Source organism: Meles meles, chromosome 19, assembly GCF_922984935.1.
Source record: "Meles meles chromosome 19, mMelMel3.1 paternal haplotype, whole genome shotgun sequence".
NCBI classification, from domain to species: domain Eukaryota; kingdom Metazoa; phylum Chordata; class Mammalia; order Carnivora; family Mustelidae; genus Meles; species Meles meles.
The window spans coordinates 2,770,225-2,791,242 of record NC_060084.1 but is presented as its reverse complement, the minus strand read 5'-3'; the positions used below and the strand labels follow the sequence as shown (position 1 = coordinate 2,791,242).

At 57.0% G+C, this 21,018-nt stretch overlaps 1 protein-coding gene and 1 long non-coding RNA gene across 6 annotated transcripts in view; one reads left to right on the top strand and one right to left on the bottom strand.

The window, feature by feature from the left end:
• Positions 1-4,636, bottom strand: part of LOC123931034 — a 39,468-nt gene extending 34,832 nt beyond the window's left edge. The window contains exons 1-3 of one of the 2 annotated variants that reach the window (XR_006816206.1): positions 4,363-4,636; positions 3,001-3,130; positions 621-1,260 (exon numbers count right to left, since the gene is read on the bottom strand). This is a non-coding gene — a long non-coding RNA (uncharacterized LOC123931034). Of the gene's footprint in view, positions 1-620; positions 1,261-3,000; positions 3,131-4,362 lie in introns of those variants that run through there. The other variant, XR_006816205.1, reaches the window with a different exon arrangement.
• On the top strand, positions 76-20,461 carry LOC123931033 (serine/arginine repetitive matrix protein 1-like). Of its 4 annotated transcripts, none has more exons than XR_006816204.1 (9): positions 76-609; positions 13,822-13,897; positions 14,000-14,039; positions 14,205-14,382; positions 14,530-14,879; positions 15,488-15,590; positions 15,795-15,888; positions 16,028-16,220; positions 16,449-16,487. XR_006816204.1 is itself a non-coding variant. In XM_045987677.1 (9 exons), exons 2-9 carry the CDS (start codon positions 13,822-13,824, stop codon positions 17,735-17,737), a joined length of 1,386 nt encoding a protein of 461 aa, XP_045843633.1. In that variant the 5' UTR covers positions 76-609; the 3' UTR covers positions 17,738-20,461. The 4 variants fall into 4 exon arrangements, 3 of the variants coding, with proteins under 3 accessions (XP_045843633.1, XP_045843634.1, XP_045843635.1); XM_045987677.1 differs by lacking the exon at positions 16,028-16,220 and adding an exon at positions 17,372-20,461 and having other exon boundaries at positions 16,449-16,627; XM_045987678.1 differs by lacking the exon at positions 16,028-16,220 and having other exon boundaries at positions 16,445-17,356.
• Positions 20,462-21,018: the final 557 nt, after the last annotated feature.

Sequence of the window (21,018 nt, the reverse complement as noted above, 5' to 3'; positions counted from 1 at the left end):
CCCTCCTATCTGAATATACAAAGTATTGTATGTTATATTGACATTCGGGCTAAATCTTTCCCTTATAAGGTGTTTGACATAAATAGCTTTTATTATGTAATTCTTCAATGGAAGGAAGACACACATTCCTTAAAGGTTCCAGCTGTTATTGTTATCCTTCGAGATGTGGAATTGGAATCCCAACTTCCAATATCAAATTTTAGCACAAACCCTATAAAATCTATCTTGTCAGAATGTGCCAGAACCTCTAAGCCCTTCTCGGCCGAACAAGCCGCAGCTGGGGCTTCATCCTGACGGCAGAGACCGACTCTGCGTGTGGGACGGAGGCAGCGAACCGGCCACGGTTTTCGCCCGGCTGCCGGCCGGCTGGGGGAGGCATGGGTTTGGATTAGCCGTGTCCCACACCGCCGGACGGAGTGACACGGGTCTGGAGGCTGAGCCCGGGGCCTGGAGATAGGGCCAGCCGGCAGGAATGCAGGGAATGTTTTTCTTCGGACCCTATCGAGGCACACAGACCATGGGGATTCTGTCCGTGGTGACAGCCTTAACATTTGCCAGAGCCCAGGACGCCGCTGCACAAATGGCATTGCCCACCCTGGAAGTGAGAAGGTAACGTTTATTTTTGTATTTTTTTCTCTCTCTCCCATATACAGACTGTAGAAAGACCACCAAGCGTGCGCCATTTTTTTTTTCCACCATGATGTACAATTCACATTTGTTAATCAAAAAAAGTGCCCGAGGTCATCCACCTAGACTTTTTTTTTTCCTTCTTCTTCTTAAACAGGAAACGGGTTTCAGATGTTTATATGTTAAAAAGTAAGGCTACTAATCTGTTTAGCCATTTACCAGATCCTGGAGAACTCCCTCGTACATTTCAATGTTCAGACCCCGTCGAATGACATTCATTTGATCCCTCTTGTTATTTAGAATGAAAAACAAAATCTTTCGATAAGTCACCTGCTTTTCTGGGACGGTTCCAGCAGAGGTAAAGTAAATGAGTAAATGAATCCGGGAGCTCCGCGGAACCGTGCTCACGGGGGTGTTGCTGTTGGGTCGGAAAATCCAACATTCTCAGGCCATTCTTCACAACGGACCGTGGTCACACGTATTTCCGTGCGTCTGTCCTCCTCGGATTCAGAAGGAGGTTCACAAACGCACACGGTTAGGAAGTCTCCAGCAAGGGCAAACGAGTCCTTTCAAATGTCAGAGCTCTCTCTTTGAATCAGCAGGGTATTTTCCACGGTGCTTCTCGAGATCAGGCTGTGAACGGTAACAGAGAAAACCCATTTTCCTCAGGAGTCCGTGATCACTTGAAAGGACTCCGGCCTGATGTTTAGAAATCAAGGTTTTTGTTTTATTGCTGGAATTTTTTTTCTTGCCCCGGGGCTGATCATTTCAAACGGTTGCTGGGGAATGTGTCCCTGTTTAGTGTGGCCAAGTCAGTGATATTTTTCTATGGTGGGAGGTTTCTGTGTTCATAAACCAGGAGAGAGGAGCACAAACAGGGGAGGTTTGAATGCTTTTTTAGTGAATTTGTTAGTATTCAAAGCACTGGCCGAAAAGACGGTTTTAAACATGGGACTCAGAAGGAATCCTATCATTTGCTAACCTGGGTCTCACGGCCCCTACTCCCTACCCGCCTGTGTGTGACCAAATGCTTTACGTCTGCAGATTGTGAGAGGAGGCAAACGACGGTTTTGGAGACATTCTGTCAGAGAGAGAGAAATGCTAGATTGGGATGAACTCTTAAAAGAGCTCCCTAGTTTCTGGATGGGTAAGAAAGGTATTTTCAAAAATTAACATGCAAAGAATCATTCTCAATTCCCTTACTGGTCTCCTCCCCTACCCTCACCCCACTGTTATTCATTATTCATATTTGATACGAATATCATATCATATACTATTGTTAATAATAGAATATTATTAATATTCACCATACTATAGAATCTATATATGCAGATGTAATAGTCTACAAGGTCAAAGTATAGTTGTTTTCTTTTTCATCAAACCGGCAGAGGTCTGATGTCTGAGGTACTTGAATGGAGTTGGGTTGGATATGATTAACACAATTGAAAATGTGTGATTTTTGGGCAAATGAAAAAACCATTTTGATTTCCTGGGGCACATTTTGACTCAGCGTTCAGAGGACACAAGGCTGCCCCGGGATGGGCGTTCGGCACCCCCAGCGCAAACCCGGTGACAGACGGTGTCTGTCCACCTGCACCGGACAGGAGCGAGAGGAATGGCAAGTGATCCTGCTGAGTGAGAAGCTTCTGTCGAGCGGGTCCGGCCAAGCATCGGCACCGCGGCCGAGGTTGGTCCACGTGGAATAAATCCCCACCTACCCCAGGCTCCCTCTCCAGGACGTGTCTGCTGCACCCAAGGACCCCGAGTCTTGCCCAAGGACAGCCCTGCTTCAGGAGCCCTTTGCGGCGCAGCAGGGTGCTGGGGGAGCAGAGGGGAAGCAGCATAGCGTCTGTGCGCTCCTGGGAGGCCGAGGAGCGAGCGGACAGAAGGAATCAGTCTGAGGAGGGGGCAGACTCGGGGCCGGGGAATTTCCTGCGTGGGGCAGGATGTGGGGCGTCGGGCTGGTGCTTCCTCCCGTGTGAAAATCGCAGGACACGAACCACTCGGCCCAGCACCTTTTTGTTTTTTTGTTTTTTTTTTATCTTAACCATCTCTCCGGGTCCTGGACCGTTAGGAACAGAAAAAAATGCCTAGGTCTGCAAATCCCGGGCGATCGCTGTGTCAGCCCGGAGCCGAGATGTTTCCCAAATGAACACCTGGGCGGTGTAAATCAGCACAGCGGTAAACACTTCAGGCCCCGCAGGCCGTGGGCTGGCGGGCGGCACCCTCCCACCCGGCGGGCTCATAAACCAGGCTCTGGCCCGCCACCATAAACGTCCCTCTCGCTGAGAAAGACCGCTCCCCGGCGGGGAGCAGAACCCCTGCGAGGAGGCCACGCAGATAACGGACGGCCCTCGCCGCTGTCCGGCTTACCCTGGGCGGCCATCCGGAGTAGCTGTCAGAGGTCTGTGTCCTTACGAATGCTTCGTGACACCTAGAGAGGTGACCGGGGCCGCTGGCTTCAAGGTGGCTGTTTTTGAAGGTGCCCATGCAAAGATAAAACCTAAAAAGGAGAAGAAAAAAGGCTTTATTTTTTAGACACTGGTAACAAAATCTTCACAGGAGCAGTGACAGTAAGCAGGAGACCTGCACGGAGTGTCCCCCAAATTCACAGAAACCAAAGTGCCATTCCCTGCTTGAGAACGTAGTGAATTAAGACATTGAACGACACCTCTTCTGAGTGCTGTCCTAGCCTCTTGCACGCCCAAGGAGTGCGCGTGCGTTTGGTGTAAGCGATTGTTAACAAAAATCCCTGAATGGCGGAAAGCAGATGGCGAAACGCGCCCGAAAAAGATCACCTCCTTGGGAATTTCTTTAGATTCTGATGCTCTTCTTAAAAAGGAGAAATCTCTCCTTATAATTATCTGATTAGGATAAGTCTTTTAAATGACATTTTCTGCCTTCAGCCAGACAGATGGGAGGACAAGCAACATAATCTTTATAAACGCGGCCTCCAGTTCAGGCTTTTTGCGGCTTTCTACCCACAGCACAGAGTAGAGAAAAGGAGGGAACCCGAGAGCAGTTTCCCTGCCTCTGGGATCGACCTTGCACCAAAGAAAAATAACCCGGAGAAATGTGTCTGCAGCCAGGAGCGAAGCCGGGATCGAATGGTTGCTGATCGGAGCAAATATTTAGACGGGATAAGTCAAATCGAGCATTATTAAATAAAGCTTGTTTAATATGTCTCGAACAGAAAATGTCTTTTGAGGAGCGTTTTCAACGTGGTCCTGGAGATCCGCTGGGGGCCCGTCTCGCACTTCAGTGGGGCAGTGTTCCTACGACAGACTCACCGGCGTTTTCCCTTCACAAAGCGTTTCCCCCCGTGGGATAAAATGAAAGCAGGAAAGGTTTTAGGTAGCTCGTCAACACTGTTAACACAACACAATCAATAGGAGAAAACTGGCCCCTGTTTTCAAGTTTATTCATCAAGCGGAACGCAGCCTGGCCGCCTGGGTGACCAGGGTGACAGGGGTGACGGGCAGCAAGCCGAGGGCCCGTGTGGTGGGGGGGGTGACGGTTTCCCAGCTCGGTGCAGCGGGGCAGCAGCGGACCCGCGCTCTCACCAAACCTAAAACCACTCTCTAATGGGTTTTACAATATTTACATTTTCTATTTTATTTATAGGATGCCAGATGTCTACATTCAAATGAAAAAAAAATCATTGGGGATATAAAGTCCCACCCCTTCCCCACATTTGCTCGCTCATGAGACGTGTGTGTCCCTGCTGCGGCGTACCTGCATGTGCTCGCCACCTCGGACCGGGCCTGGGGTCTCTGCAGGGGACCCCAGATGGGGCGTCTGCTCCCACCGTCTCTGCGGCCATGGGCGTATCTTTAATTCTGGGCCACATTTTCTCCTGCTGTAAACAGCGAGGGGGCTGGGACCCTGCGGAGGCTCGTCCCGGCTCGGGGATTCTTTGCACGTTCCAGTGACCACCCTCTGGCTCACGGCCCTCTCCTGGCCCTCCTCCCGAGCGTCCGGGAACCGGCTCACAGCTGGGCCCAGAAGGGCCGGTCGGGTCCGCCCCGTGCCGCAGTGTACGTGTGTGCTCGGGTGGGTGAGCTCTCACGTCTTTCTTCCTCACCCTGAAAGCCAGCCTCTTACTCACTCGGTTGTTTTCGTCGCCAACCGACTTGACCCACAGAGTGGACAGGGGACCCGCCACCCGCAGCCCCTGTCTGATTTATCCGCTTGAAACGTAGCTACACGTCCCCTCGGGCAATTCGAGATCCCGCAGATTTCCTTTGTAAAACCTAATCTCTCCTGGGGCCCTGGCTCGGGAAATTTTATTCCCTGTCCCAACGCAGACAGATGAGCGGTTTGCCTTTTAGCTCAGACCCAAGGCCCATGCGGCCACCCTGGGCTGCAGCGTGGGAACGAAAGCCCCGCTGAGACGAGGGTGCGGAGTGGCGGCCCCGGGTGCCGTCCTTCGTTCCTGGACAGGTGCCACTGCCCCCTTCTTGGCAGACACTGGCGACGCCTGTGCATGCTGGCCCGGGGGAACGGGGGCCCTGGCGATGGCCTCCCAGCAGGACGGCAGGCAGCCCAACAGCAACTCCTCTGCTGAGCTTTCTGGGCCCTCGTCAGGTCATAGGGTTCGGGACAGCTGGAAACGCTGGCGGGGAGGTGCTCAGAGTGTGGTCTGAACCACACTGTCCCAGGTGGACAGGCAGTGGCCTGGGGGACTGAGGCCAGAGTTGGAGCAATGCTCTAGAAAAGTCTCGTGTGCCACTCTGGTTGGTCAATGAGAGCAACTAGGAAGCCTGGCTTTCCGTCCCAGCCTGGGGCCGCAGCCCTGCCCCTCTCTGGCATCAGTGTGGGAAGCCCCGAGGCCGGGAGGGCAGGAACTAGAAGACCGGGTGTGTGTCCTTCCCAGGACGCAGGGCAGAGAACCGAGGGAAGGGTGACAGGTGGGTGGGGGGGGGAGGGAGAACCACGCTGTAGGGTTAGGGGTGAGTGGGGAGGAGAAAGGGAGGCTCTGCTAGCAGCTGGGCTGGAGCCCCAAGGAGAGGCTAGGGGAGGGGCTGGCGAGGAAGGGGCAGGATGGACCCCGCATCACCCTCCCCTTCACGGTCTGGCCTCTCGGTCAGCTGGCCAGAGCTTGTCTCCTGCTGCTTCCACCCTAAGCCTCCCAGCCCCTGGTGACTGTCCCTCGGGGTCCTCTAGAAAGCGTGGACAGTGCAGATGCCTGGTGCCATGGTGGAGACTGGGGAGACGCTAGGGCTTCTTATCAGCCCCTGCGCAGTTCCGTGGCCGCTGGGGACTGAGACCCCCTGCCCGGACCCTAAACTTCCGAGGCAGCTTCTCGTGTGAGCTGCCCTGCCTGACTGCGGACAGCAGAGGCTTTGCTGTTCGTTACTGCACCCCGGAGACGCCCCGTGGCGGGGACCAGCCTCGGCCCAGGGGCTGCAGCCGCCGGGAGGACCCCCGGAGCTCCCCGGGCTGTGCGTTTGAGGGAAGCAGAGACACACGCAGCAGGGGGAGCCTTTCCCAGAGGCTTGCTTCTGCTCGGTCTGCTTGTTGCGCGGGGCTGTGGGCAAGCGAGGGTCCCCTCGCTAACGCACATGCCCTGCTCCCAGCCCAGGGCCTCGCCGTCCACGCTGGGGAAACAAGGAGGCTCTGAGCCCAGGACGGGACTCCCACAGAGCTCCCTCATGTCCCCATGCGGCTTTTTTCCCTCCTCGGTAAATGTGGCATAAGACAAAACAAAAAGCACAAAATTTTAAAATTTTCTAAGAAAAAACTGCAAATCCTGATGGACTGGAGCCTCCACGCCTGTTTTGTGTCCTCGGTGATTCTGGTGCCCCGCCGGCCCCCTCGCTTTCTGGTGAAGCGCAAGCCTCGGTAAGGAGCGCTGACCCGCAGAGAGCGTTTGGCAACTGCGCGCTGTCTGGGGAGCCTCACAGGGCCTCACTCGTGCCCTCTGGTAACCCCCCCTGTGGGGCCGACGTGCCCATTCTGCAGATGGGGCAAGTGAGGTGCGGGTGGCCTCCCTGCAGCGCATGGATAGCACGAGCCCGAGCTGGGATGGGGACCTGGGGGGCTCGGCTCCCCCGTGGGCAGTCCCGGGAGGAGAGGCTGGCACCGGGGAGCTGGAAGATGTCATGTTTTCTCAGACAACCTCTTAGTGTCAAAACAGCGGCCTGGCCAGCTCTGCTGCTCTCGTGGGGCGCTCCTGCTTCTGAGGCCTCCGTTCGCTGCCCCACAGAGGGGCTCACCGGGGCGGTCCCGCAGGTATACCGCCCGCCCGGAGCCCCCAGCTTCCAGAGACGGCACGGCCCGCCACTTCCTCCTCCGTCTCTTCTCCCGTGGGGATGGCGACGCGCTGGGGTCTGTTTGTTCTCAGGGAAGAGAAGAACCATTTCTGGAAACACCAAACTTCTCTTTGCCAAGACGAAGCTCGGCGCTCGAGACTGGAAGACAGTGGGGCAGGCTTGGGAAGCGAGCAGGAGTGCCGGCTGACCAGCAGACCCTCCGCTCCCTGACGCAGCTCCAGCCTCTCTGTGAGCGGGAGCCACGCACCGCCCCCAGCTCCGCCGAGACGTGGGCATCTCGAAATCACAGCGGAGCTCGGAGGGCAGGGTGCCGCAGTGCTGCTCTGGGGGGGCTGTGGTTTCTGCAGAACCAGGCCCCCCCCCCCCGGGCCAAACCCCCACAGCCTCGGAGCCCAGGAGCCGTGCCCCCTCTGCCCGGGCCCAGGAGCCTCCCCCTCGCCCTCTGAGCGCCACCGGCCCCGCCACGTAGGCTGTGAATGGGTCTGGTCCTGCCTCTGAAGTAGGGCTGTGAGGATTATGTAGGGCGATGACCCATGCTCCTGAAAGGCCAGCTCAGAGCCTTCTAGAACCTTCTACAGAGTAGTAACAATAAGAAACAAACGGCACAGGTTGGGTACCGACCCAGGAAGGTAGGGACCACCTCAGACGCATTTTTCGGATGCGAATCCTAAGGCACAGAGTGGAGCTGACCTTTGAGCCCGGGGGGTCTGGTGGAAGGGAGGCCAGCCTCCCTCTGCAGCCTCACCACACACCTGACAGACGGCAGCCGTTATTGTTATTATTTGGGGGGGGGTGTGGATAATTTTGTGTTTCTTAAGAAACGTTTTCTTTGGAGACAGCCGTAGATGCTATGCACTGGTAAGGAATGGCCTGGGACGATCCCTGAACCTTCCCCCCGGTTTCCTCCGCTGGGGACATCGGCACAGCTGCAACGTGACGTCACAGCCAGGACAGGACATCGGCACACCCACGGTGTCAGGCAGGCCAAACAGCAGCCGGGAGGGCTAGGTGCGCACTCAGACCCTGTCCACGCGCGACCCCCGCCCTCCCTTTCTTTTACTGAACGCGACCAGACGCTTGTGTATCTGGTGTTCACCCCCCCCCCCCGCCCCCCGGGAGACGCAGGTTCCATGAGGTCGCAGGTTTGTCGATGGGTTTGCTACTGTTTCCCCTGCCGAGAACAGCGCCCGTCACGTGAGGCTTTCGTACGTATCTTTTAACGGATGGATGAATGGACGACGTTTTCTCACGGAGCCAGACAACCTCTCTGAGCTCCCTTAACAAAAAATCTGTAAAATGGGCTGAACACTCCCCACCAATGGGGTGTGATGAGGACCCGGCCACATAAGGCGTGTCGTGCATCCGGCCCTCAGTGTCAGCAGGGTCTCGGCCCGGGAGGTCGAGCCGTGTGTCCTCCCACACCCAGGAAACTCCCCCTGCGTCCCTGGCCTGTGTCGCTGTCCTCCAGGGCCTCTGGGGTTTGTCAGGCCCCGGAAAGGGCCTGCGATCTTTCAGCAGTCAGAGCGTTGCTAATCAGAGGTGTGCGGCCCTTGAAGGAGGCAGGCCTTCTGGAGGGCGGCATGTGCGTCTCAAGTACCTGTGTGAAGTCTGCTAATTCTGCTCACTCGGAACAATAAACAGTTTAACACCTGCCCTCGTTCTGGGCCCTGGGGCCCCGGGGCCCTGCTGGGATTCAGGGGACGACGGGTATTTCCTCCACTCCATGGGGACGAGCCCCTGCTTAGTACCAGGTCTGTAACCCAGTCAGGACCTACCAACCCCTAGGGCTCTCTGCAACCCACACCGCCCCCCACCCCCACCCCGCGGTGTCCCGTAGTGGCAACAATGTAACATGCCTAATCCAAGACTTGTCTGCCAGTTCCCGTCTGCCTGTGTGGTTCCCAACTGGCAGGGATTTGAAAACTAGCATGTTTCTTCCTATTGCAAAGTAAGTATCTTATGTGCCTTATACAAGGAAACATTCCTTACAGAAAGCTTACTAATGAGGACATGGACACATGGAAGGACTAATTTATTGCTACCCAGAACCCGGCCGTGTAGGGATTAGCTGCTTTACGTGTTTTGTTGTATTTTCTCGCTGTCTCTCCTTCTCTATGTATATATATATAACATAGTTAGAATTATTATATAATTTTAGATCTTGTTTTTCTCATTAGCATCTAAAAAAAAGACTTTATTTATTTGAGAGCGAGCGAGCGAGCATGAGCCGGGGGAGAGCAGAGGGAGAAGCAGGCTCCCCGCTGAGCAGAGAGCCTGCCCGACACGATGCGGGGCTCCATCCCAGGACCCCAAGATCATGACCTGAGCCGAAGGCAGAAGCTTAGCAGACTGAGCCCCTCAGGAGCCCCTTTTATCATCACTTCCTCATGAAATGTTTCCATTTCTTTAAATATTATTTGGGAACATGTATATTTTAAGTTAAAAGAATCGAATCCTGCAGCAGATGACAAGGAAGACAGTCAGTGTGGACAGAGAAGCCAGGACAGGACGCAGTGGGGATGTCCGGAGCCCCAGCCCATCCCCTCCTGACTGGCACGAGGTCCGCTCCTGGAGATGCCCCTTCCTGCACGAGGATGAGGAGGGGAATCCTCGGACGATCGTGTGGGCCTGCCTGCGTGTTCCCCTCGGTCCGCTCCGGGTGGAGGAGTGACCGCTCCGCGGGTGTGGACGCTTCTAAGCTCCTGTGTATACACTGACAAATCGCCGGGGGGAGAGGCTGTAAATTCTTTTACCCGTCCATCAGCTGCGCTCACAAACGCCTGTTACCCCTTTGTCAACACTGGGCGCTAAGACCTTTCCCTTTCTTTTCTTTTCTTTTTTTTTTTTTATTTTGTTTTGCTGATCCGAGGAGCAAGGATGTGAAGTCAGCCCTGTGACTCTGACACGGCCGACTTCATTCCTAACACTTTCATCCCAACCCGGGCTCTGAAGGGAGCTCCAAACCCAGCAGCCAGAGCACAGGGAGAGCTCCAGCTGGGTGTTACGGAAATGGAGAAGCTCCCAGTCCATGAAAGCATCCCGCTCCCTCTGCAGAGCTCAGGGTGGGGACGGGGGCTGCCTCTCCGGGCAGCTATCAATCTTGGCTGCCTGCAGGGAATCTGCTCTCAGAGGGGCCTACCCAGGAACTGGGAGCTGGAGGAAGGGGCACAGAGCCTTCTCATGAGACAGTCCCCAAGGAAAATGGTTTGCAAACTCTCCCCCGTGGCTGAAGGAAGCTTGAGATAAGGAGCCTGCCCCTTGTAAAGAGCAAATGGTCCCAGTTGAGAACCTTCTGGAGCCTGTGGTGGGGGATGGGGACGGGACTCCTGGCTTCAGCGGGCTGATATCTCATGAGGCCAGTGGGGGCTTCTGGGGCTGGCGCCCCAGTGCCTGACCGAGCTGCCTGTCACTGTGGATTCCAATGCCGTGATGACACGGGGCACCGGGGCATCGAGAAGGGACAAGGGACTCACACTGTGTGCAAAAACCGAGAACAACAAAGTATCTGGCAGGCGGTGCTGAGCCCTCCTGCCGCGTTCCCAGGGCCGGTTACCTCACCGAGGGCCTGACTGTCTTCTCTTCTGCTGGCACCGGCTTGACTTTCCTTACATGGAGGAGAAAGGAACACGTGTAAAATGAGCCACGGAAAGGACACAAACCCGTGGCACTGAGCACACTCGCTGCGCTGTGAACATCTTTATCATCCCCGGAGAAACCCGACCCAGACGTCGGCACTCCCCACTCCCCTTGTGCCGGCCCGGGGACTACTCGTCTGCCCTCTGGCTCATTTATCACCTGCCCATTCCGGACACTGCATGTCCGCGGAACCCTACCCGACGCGCACCTGTGAGCTTGCTGCTCTCCCTCCGCCCGGCCCGGCCCAAGGGCTGCCAGCCATGCGCCCGTCCGTGCCCCCTTTCACGGCTCAGCAACATCCCGCCATGTGCATGGGCCCCGCTCTGTCTCCCAGTCACCTGGTGACGGACACTTGGACCGTTTGCAGCTCTGGCTATTGTGAACAGTGTGGCTAGGGACATTCTTGTACAGGATTCTGCTTAGGGGCCTGTTTTCACACTTTGGGGTACGAGGCCAGAAGTGGGATTGCCGGATCTCCCGGCAACTCCAGGTTTAACCTTCGGAGGAGCTGCAGGCCGGGTCCCTTGGCAGGTGCCCCGTGGTGGTGGCCACCAGTAGCTCAGGCGGGTCCCGACCCCTGCAGCTCAGTCTGACCCTCACCGCGTCTTCCCAGAGGCGTGGCCTGTCCTCCCCACCTATGATGCAATAATCTGAGCAACGGCGGAGCCTCCTCCTGCGTGGTCACCCCGCCCGCGGTCTATCTGAGACCCCCGATGGACCGCGGTCCCCTTTCGCGTTCCGATGCCACCGTTCCCTGACCACCTCTCCACCTCTCAGGCCTCAGCTTCTTCCTTGAGAAAACGGCGGCTGGAGCTGGTCGAGGGGCTGCTTGGAGCCCAGCCGGGCGCGCGGTGGTGTCGCAAGAACACAGGCTGGGAGGCCCCATGGGAAGGCACGCAGGGTGCTGTCGGAGGCTACTGGGGGGACCCCAAGCCTGTGTCGACTTCACAACTCACTCTGTTGCTATACGTAACGCACAACGGATGATTAGAGTCACAGCTAAGGAAGACAGGCAAGCGCTTCTGATCCGTGAAGAAGTTCCCGGGGCGGGTGGATGGGAACCAGGCGGGTTCTGGTGTCGCTGAGGTAGAGGGGGTGGTGTGTCCGGGGGCAAGCCCCGCTCCGAACTGCTGACTGTTAGGAGACTGGACGCACCAGCTCTGTGACCCGGTGGGGCTTGTGTGCAGCCCTTCACGGGCCCAATCAATGCAGTGATTTACAGAGAAAAGGCCTTTCGGGGACCACCTCCGGCACCGAGGTCTGGGGACTTAGGGGACAAAGCCAGCATCCATCTTCAGCTGTGACATGTTCCTGTCAACAGTCACTCTAATGGAAACAGGACCCAGCGGGACAGTGTGGCAGCCTCCTCTCTACTCCCCAAACCCTGCTCTGCTTGGGTAGTAAAGGGGAGCGGAGAGCTGCAAGGCTGCAGGGCAGGGGCAGGGCAGGGAGAGGGCATGGGGGAGGGCAAGGCTGCAGGGCAGGCGGAGGCAGGGGGACGGCAGGGTTGCAGGGCAGGGCAAGGGGAGGCAGGGGGAGGGCAGGGCTGCAGGCAGGGAAGGCCCTGCTTTATTTCCTCAGTTGTCTGGGCCCCCATGGACTACCAGGAGTGGAACCAGCGTCCCCTGGAAGTCTAGCCTCCCGCAGGGAGCGAGGCTGAGCACCATGCCGAGCCTCGCAGGCCCAGATCTGGGAGGCCAGGCAGGGGGGCTTCCGAGGAGGACAGGGACGCGCCCTGACCTTGGACAGAGGTCACGCTCTTTCCAGCAGGCTGCGCTCTCAGGCAAGTCTCCCGCCTCTTCCAGGGCTACATTTGTACCCGCAGAACGAAGATGGGAGGTCTCCACCTCACGGGGCACATGAGGCAGACAAAGCCTCGCTGACACGCGTCAACAGTTTTGCGAGTGTGGAAAAGGGGGAAGTTTTGGCCCGTGTCGCCCAACACAAGTGTAACTCAAAGTGCACACGTGATTTAACACTTTCGAGTGACACGTTTAGGAAAGATGCAAAAAAGAAACAGGTGGGGTTGAGTTTAAAATATTTTAACCCGGTATGCCCAAAATATTACCCCGCGATTAACGTAAACACGGAGCCATCTAAAATCCCTTCCTGCCGCGTTTTCGAACTATGGCCGCATGTCTCCGTTCGGACCAGTTCCAGCCCGTGCCCAGAAGCCACGTGCAGCTGGGGGCCTGCGCACCGGGCAGCTCGGGTCTACACCACCACGGCCCCGACGCCGTGTTGTATCTGCCGGACGGCCCGTCGGTCCTGACTGGCCTGTGGCTCCGTAGCGGCCCCCATGCGCGAGCTCCCTGAAGTGGGGGAGGGTGCAAAGGCGGGATCCGGTAGGCTTTTGCGATTTCCACCGCTTTCGGGTCCTCCACATTTGGGGAGGGGTTAGTTTAAAAATCTGTTTGTAGGGCGCCTGGGTGGCTCAGTGGGTTAAGCCGCTGCCTTCGGCTCAGGTCATGATCTCAGGGTCCTGGGATCGAGTCCCGCATCGGGCTCTCTGCTCAGCAGGGAGCCTGCTTCCCTCTCTCTCTCTCTGCCTGCCTCTCTGCCTACTTGTGATCTCTCTCTGTCAAAAAAAAAAAAAAAAAAAAAAACTTCTTTAAAAAAAAAAAATCTGTTTGTAGACAAATAAGATGGTGACATGGTTCGGCAGGAACCAGGATGCTCGCGGTAGTGTCATTACAAGAGGGGGCCGCGACAAGAGCCACGTGGCCGCAGAAGTCGGTCACGTGGAGGTAACCGGTGACCTTGACGAGCGTGGGCCAGTGACATAGTGAGGGGGGAAGCCAGACTGGAGTGGACTGGAAGGGCAGGCGATGCTATTTCTGTGTTTTAAGTAAGAAAATCTGGATGGACACTCACCAGACTGTTAGCTGGTTGTCTCTGGCTCGTGGTGCACGGTGGTTCGTCTCCTTTTCGTCTGTATGTTCTAATTTTCCCACAGCAAACGTGTTAGTTCAGGTATTATGAGGTCTCAAAAATGGACGTGATATCCTGGGATGGTAATAACGTCAGCTTTTGGGGTAGGTACATGGAAAAGGGGCTGGAGGCATCACTGACCGTCGTTGGGGTGCGAAGGGGTTCTGATTTCCCTGAGGTTCCGTAACGCCGAAGCTCTCAAACCCCCGGCCGACCCCCCAGTTAGCCTCACGTCAGCTTGTGGGGTCCTCCCTGACACCCTGCCCCCACAGACTCTAAGCAACTTCGGGGAAGGGGGAAATTTTGCCGCATCTACTAAACGCCTAGCACTCTGCTCGTCTTTATCTTACAGATGAAAACAATGAAGCTCAGAGGGGGCAAGACGGCCGGGAGCCCGGGGGCGCTCAGCCTCTGGGGTGCAGTGGCAGGTGAGTGACGGGGACAGTAAGCCCACGCGGGGCTTGCTTTGTGCTGGGCTCTTTGACAAGCATGGAACTAACTCGTGTGCATTCGTCCTCCCCTCCCAACAGCCATCAAGAGGGAGGCGCTCTTCTTGTCCCCAGGTTACAGGTGAGGACTAAGCACAGCAAGTAAGTCCTCGCCTGGGCTCACGCTCCTGGTGAACAACGGTGTCTGGGTTTCGAAGCCAGACAGTCCTCCTCTGGACCACGTGTCCCTTCCTCCCCACGCAGACCACGGCTCCTTCCTCTCTATCACACCGCCCGCTCCCTGCAGGGCGGACTACACCCGTATCTCCGAGGCTTCTGTGCCTCCCTGCGGGTCCCAGCGTGGTGAGCACCGGAGTTGGACTGCCCCCCCCACCCCCCGCCGCCGACCCCCGCAGGAAGACCCGGGGTGTGCTCTGGGCTCTGAACAAAATCAGGGGAGTCTTAGGATCGGGACCGGAGGAACGGTAAAAGGAGAAGCGTGAACAGCAAAGAAAACAAATGTGTGTGTGCACACGCGTGTGCAAGCGGTGGGAGTGTGCTTTTGTTGGGGGGAGGCAGAGGGGTCCTGTTCAATTTAGTCAAAGGCTGAAGCTGGTTCTTGCCGTCAGCAGGAAACCCAGACGAGGAGAAAGGAAAGGTCCCCAGGGACGCCGCACACCTCGAGCCCTGCTTCCCTCACGTCATCCTCACCCCCCAGGCACCGTGCGCCCACCAGCATGGGTAGGACGCCCGTGCCGCGGGTGCGGTGCTGGCCCAGGTGTCTACTTGGGGCCCCCGGCAGCCAGCAGGAGCCGGCCGTGTCAGAACTGCACCGCCGCTACCCACGTCTGCCTGCCCCATCAGCTCCCAGCCCGGGCTCTCCCCATTTCTCAGATGGGCACCCGGGTGCGGGGACGGAGCTCCCCCTCAAGCATGCGGAGTGGCCCACGAGTCCTGCGTCGCCACACCAGCTCCGCGGACGGTGAGCCGGGGAGAAGCGGGCCCTCGTGGGAGGGGATGGGTTCCCTTTAAGGAAGAGGCAGGGATTCCCCGTCTCTCTGCCTTCACTGGCCTGGGGGGGGCCGGGCATGTCTATCTGGATTTGTTTTTCCATCACCTCCGGTGACTGTCACCGGGCCTGCCTTGCAAAGCTCGGCCCTAACCCGCCGCCCCTCAGAGTGAGTCCCCGTCGGAAGGGCCCCACTGGGTTTAATGCCCAGCTGTCACCATCTTGAAATTCTGAGTGAGGGGCCGCTCCCCCCACCGGGGCACTTCCTCCCACAGACCCAGGCTGCTGGCTCGGTACCTGAGGCCAGCACGGGCTTCCCGGCTGTTGTAAAATACAGACGCTGCTTGGAACCAGCCAGGTTACAGAACGAGGCCGTCAGTCGCATGAGCAAACACAGGGCAGAGAATCAGAACCAGCCACAGCATGAAGCCGGCCGGGAGTGAGGCGAGGCGGGGAGGTCACCTGGGGTCTGACTCTAGCCACCAGGGTCCCGCTTTCAGAGGCTGACGGCTGCGCACCTCGCTGACCCCCCACTGCCGCTCCCGGCCCGAGCTGTCCCTCTCCCTCCTCTGGTCCACCAGGCTCCTCATGCCCTGTCACCGTCTGTGGTGGCCCCCAGAGCGTGTCCACACCCCAGGTCCTGCAAGCTGCGGATGGGACCTTCCGTGGAGAAAGGGAAGTCAGGTAAGACTCCCCGGAGGAGATCATCCTAAATCCAACGGCTGGCACCCTGAACCAGAGAGGAGGCGGCAGAGGGTCCCCAGGAGCTGGAAGAGGCAGGAAGGACCCCCCCCTTCAGGCGTTGGAGGCTGTGGCACCTGGATTTTGGGCTTCTGGCCTCCAGAACCAGGAGAGAATTCACGTCTGTTCTAAACATCTGCTTTGTAGCAACTGAGGGCAGCCCCTGGAAACCCGCGCACCACCCGCCTTCCTCCCTGCTTTGTTTCGTGCAGTCTTCCCTCTGGGCTTTCCCCCACCCACGGTAGGTACGCAGGGCGAGGCTGTGTGTGTGTGTGTGTGTGTGTGTGTGCACTGCTCACAGCTGTGGTCCTGGCACTGGCAACAGGGACAGCCTAAGCCTCCCAGAACCAGGGAGACAGAAGCATCGCTTTGGTCCCCAGAGCCACAGACCTGTGGAGCGGCAGGCTGCACAGCCCCGGACCCCAGCCGGCAGCCAGCCCCTGGGGTGTGTGGAAACTGAATCTACCCCAGCCTCCGCCCTAGGAATTTCACAAGCCCGCCCTGTGGTTTAGGAAGCTCTGGAAGACGCAGAGAGGGTTCCCAGTCCCTCGTCCCATGCTCCCCGTCATTGCCGTGAGTCCTTTGTCTCCCTGGCCCCCAGGTCACGGGGCCTCAGCTGTAGGGAGCCAGGTGCTGCCGGGGAGGGCCCACTCCTCTGAGTCATGCCTGGAGACCCTTGCCCCAACAGCAAGATAACCCACGCCCCCGCCGTCCCAGCTGTCCAGCGTGCTCCCCCTTATTGGTGGCCCAGGACGTGATGGTCAAGTCGATGCAGACGTTAGTCTCTTTGTCTTAAGTTAGATCATCCCGATGGGCCGTTTCTCAGCGGATCAACTTCCGTGTGCCCCTCCGGATCCACTCCTGCCTTCCCTGCCCTCTACGGCCCTGCTGGCCGACCCGCACGGACTCTGTCACCCATCCTGGCCTCTGCTCCTGGCTGGAGCTGGCAGTGGGCGCTCCGTGGATCCACAGACAGTGAGGTGAAGGAGGCCAGGAGTTCTCGCTCCCTCCCTGCTCGGACACCTGGTCGACCATGTCCCCGACCTATGGTCACAGCTCCTGTTGGGGTCCTCTCCATGTGGACAACCTACCTAGGTGTCCCCCCTCCGTCCCCTCACCCCTGCAGTCCCCCGCTGCTGCTGCCCTCCCTCCTCCAGCCCCGCAGACCTTGTGCGCCCCTTGCAAACGCTGTCCTTATTAAAACCCTTTCAACTGAAAGCCCCGTTGGAGTGGCGGTGTCGTTCTGACCCGGCAGGACCCTGACTGATCCTGTGTCCCTAACCAGGCTATTACTGATGACGCAGCTACCCTAACGGGAGGCTCCCAGGAGAAGCTCCCCACCGGAGAGTGTGCCCGGGAGGCCAGGGGCTCTGTCTCGCTCTCACTACAATCCGTACTGAGGTCATCGCAGAGCCCCGCGGAGCTGCAGGAAGTGGTCCAGGGACATCCCGCAGGGGCGACGTTTTGCAAAACTGTAGCACAGTGTTATACGCAGGGTATTCACACTGACAACCCACCCGTCCCTCATAGCTCTGATGTGTCCGTGGCCACGCGTGTGCTCACGGCTTTGTCACGCGTGTAGAGTCACGCACACACGTGTGCTCCGGAGCATTTCCAGCACTGCGAGGATGCTGTCCGTCTGACGTCTCTGGAGGCTTTTATTTTACCCCGATTTTCTCAGAAGTCTTTAAAAAAATCTTGTTTTCTCACCACTTTGTTCCCAGTGCCCAGAACCATGCCTGGCACGTGGGAGAAACTCAGAACATCTTTACTGGCTGGACGCGGGCTGCGTGTCCTCCTCCCGACAACCCCTGTGTGCGGACCAGGAAGCGGGGCTTAGTGACGACGGCACCGTGCACCCAGGCTGGGCACCGAGTTGGAGACTCCCCGGCGCTGGGGGCCGCAGTCGGGTTCCCTGGGCTCTCCCTGCTGCCCCCCGAGGAGCAGCGCTGCTGACCCTGATGCAGGAGCCCCCCCACCCTCCGTTCAGTCTCAGCATCTCCCCGGCATCTGCAGCCGCCGAGCACATGCTTCTAGTCTCGCTGCACTGTGCGTCCTCCCCGCAGCTGTGCCGGGCAGCCGTCCTCTGAGCTTGTCCAAGGCTGATAAAAGCACTGGGCAGGACGCAGCGGAGCCTGGAGCCTGGCCGGCCTGATAACTGGCTTCTCTTTGATGTTTTTCAAGTTCAGAATGGACCCAGGCCCCTTGGCTAGCGTTGCACGCTTGTTTATTTTCGTCGCCGTGCAGGCTTTTGTGATTTCCCCTTCCCAAGTGGGACAGCTATCATTATTCCTGTCATTACCCTATTGGAAATGTTGCTAAACGCACTCTCCCGCTCCGTCCGACCCCTCCTTCCAAACGCCCGAGGAAGACCACCCACAACGGCAGACCTTCCCTCCATTTAATTTCAGTCTCAGGATGTAAGTTTGCAATTTCATCACAATTAAAAAAAAAAAAAAGCCCCAAACCAAAAATGAGACTGGCTTTCCTATCCCAGACCTGCGGACCATCCCTCCCTGACAGGCGGGCTCAGGAGCCGCCTAGGAGTCCCCAGCAACCGCGAGCTCTCAGGGCCGGGGTTGGGGGGCCCCGGAAACAGTTTCACAAGAAAACACACACAGTGCTGTCCTGCTAAGTCACGTTCCAAGTGCGCTAGGTCAGAGCAAGACAGCTCAGCGTGTGCCTCTCATAAATACCAGCGAATTACTCAGAGGGCACAGGAATGTGGGGCACTGGAGAACCACACCACTTCCTCCCTGGGAGCGTGGGTGCTCTTTGGATCGGAATGTTCTAGATTTAAGGACCCACCTGGAAAGACCCTCAGTTACTGGCAGAGTCCCTTGCCATGTCTCCCTGCCTGCTCCCTTCCTGAACATGACGTTTGTGTTTAATTTTCTTGCTTTCTTTCCTTTCTTACTTACTCTTTGTCTTTTTAAGTCCATGTCTGAAACACACGCGTAGACGCACACACACGCTCAAGCACACGCTCCTTGCCGGCTTCCCGCCCTCTGCTCGCAGCAGATTTCCTTTTTCAGCCTTTTGGAAAGTGTTGCAATGGGGTTTGACTGGAACGAGATTCAAGTGGGTGATGTGGCCCGGGGTTGCCGCCAGCTCTCAGAGTGCACATTTCTTTCTTCTTCATGTTCCTGGTCTCCTTTCTTGTTCTTTTGCTAAAGCGGGAGCCACAGCACGGAGCCCGCGGTGGGGCTTGAACTCACGACCCTGAGACCAAGCCCTGAGCTAGGATCAAGAGTTGGACGCTTCACCGGCAGAGCCGCCCCCGCGTCTCCCCCCACCGTCTCCTTGTAGAGTTTGTTCCTTCCTTCCGAGCAGTAACAGAAATGTTTTCTCAGTGAATGGTATTTCCCCGTCTACCCTGCATGAGAACACCGGGAGAGAGGAGTAAACCTGTGTGTCAACCAGCACCTGAAGTCTCCAAATCGGAGGGAAAATATTTTAGTCAAAGGAAAGGCAGTAGAAAGGAGTTTCAATTTATAAAATGATGCTCTACTCTTTATCGAAGGAAAAACAAATTCTAACCACAATTAGACTGTCTTCCCAATATCTCAGGGCGTGTAGGTGCGCCCACACATGCCGTCCACGGCACAACCTCGGGGGGCGCCGTTCGCAGGGGTGCGGCGCTGTGCTGTGGACAGGACGGGCGGTGTGTGTGCTGGAGTGGGGGCGGGGCTCTCACATGTAGCTGGCGGCAGTGGGATTCAAGCCCTTTGAATGGTCACATTCAAACAAATGACATATTCAAACACAAACATGATGGTCACTAACAAAATTATGCAGGCGATTTCTCTGGGGCCCTGCCATTGCACTTTTTATATTTTGGTTTTTTTTTTTAAGATTTTATTTATTTATTTGACAGAGAGAGACACAGTGAGAGAGGAAATGCAAGCAAGGGGAGAGAGAGAGGGAGAAGCAGGCTTCTTGCTGAGCAGAAGCCTGATGCGGAACTAGATCCCAGGACTCTGGGATCATGACCTGAGCTGAAGGCAGAGGCTTAACCCACTGAGCCCACCCAGGTGCCTCCCTGCAACTGCGCTAAAAATTATTTAGAGAGACCACACGTGCACACAGGAGGTAGGGAGCAGAGGGAGAGGGGAAGAGAGAATCTTAAGCAGGCTCCAACCTAGCATGGAGCCCAACGTGGGACTCAATCTCACTGCCTTGAGGTCATGACCTGGGCTGAAATCAAGAGTCAGACGCGTCCCTGAAGGAGTCCCCGGGCGCCCCTGCACTTCCACTCTCGAGCGTCTGTCCCGCCGCGGGAGCGCACACACTTCTTCAGAAGCCTGGGCAGTTTCTCCACCACCACCTCCTGTCCCTGCCCCGCAGAGCCTGGACACAGCCTAGAGGCTGGTTCGAGGGGCCAAGCCAATAAGCTAGGATCTTCCTGAAACGGAACGCGGCGTAGCCTCCGGAATAAAGAGGCCGATTCACGAAGGCAGCAGTCCCTGGGACATGTCGCTCCGTCGGGGGGTGGGGAGGATTCCAGTGCAGGAGACTCTGCACGCCGTCTGCTCCCCGATGAGCCCATGATGTCCGGCAGGTTGTCCAGCCTCCTTTGCCTCAGTTTGTCCATCTGCGCAGTGGGGATGTGGGAGAGATTCCCTGAGTCGGTGTGTGTCAGACACTTAGGACGGCGCCGGCGTGGAGCAGGGGCTGTGCGACCCTTCCTTCTTACTACTGTGTCATCGCGGTCGTCAGAAAGAGGCCACCTCGTGCTGAACGCCCTGGAAGGGTACCCAGAATCACAGGTGCCACAGACTGCGGCTGCCACAGAAACCACGAGACTGAGGGCAGGGCGAGGTGGAGGAACACCTACCGATAAATTCTGTCTTTTGAATTTCTATCAAACGTCTCTATTCATGACTTTTTCAATCTTTTCAATGAAAATTTCTAAGCATGCAGAAAGGTTGAATAACTTTACAGTGAACACCAATGTGTCTACTACCTCAGCTCTGCAGTTAGCACTTTGCTGTACTTGGTTTACCATCCATCCACCCACCAGCTGTCCACTCATCCGTCCACCCACCCACCCACCCACCCGTCTATCCATCCACTCATCCATCCATCCATCCATCCTTACATACATATATCCATACATACATCCATTCATCCACCCATCAAGCCTTTCACTCATCTACCCATCCACCCATCCATCCATCTACTCAACCATCCATCCTTCCATCCATCCATCCATCCATCCATCCATCCATCCATCCACCCATCAAGCCTTTCACTCATCCATCCATCCATCCATCCATCCATCCATCCATCCACCCATCAAGCCTTTCACTCATCCATCCATCCATCCATCCATCCATCCATCCATCCACCCATCAAGCCTTTCACTCAT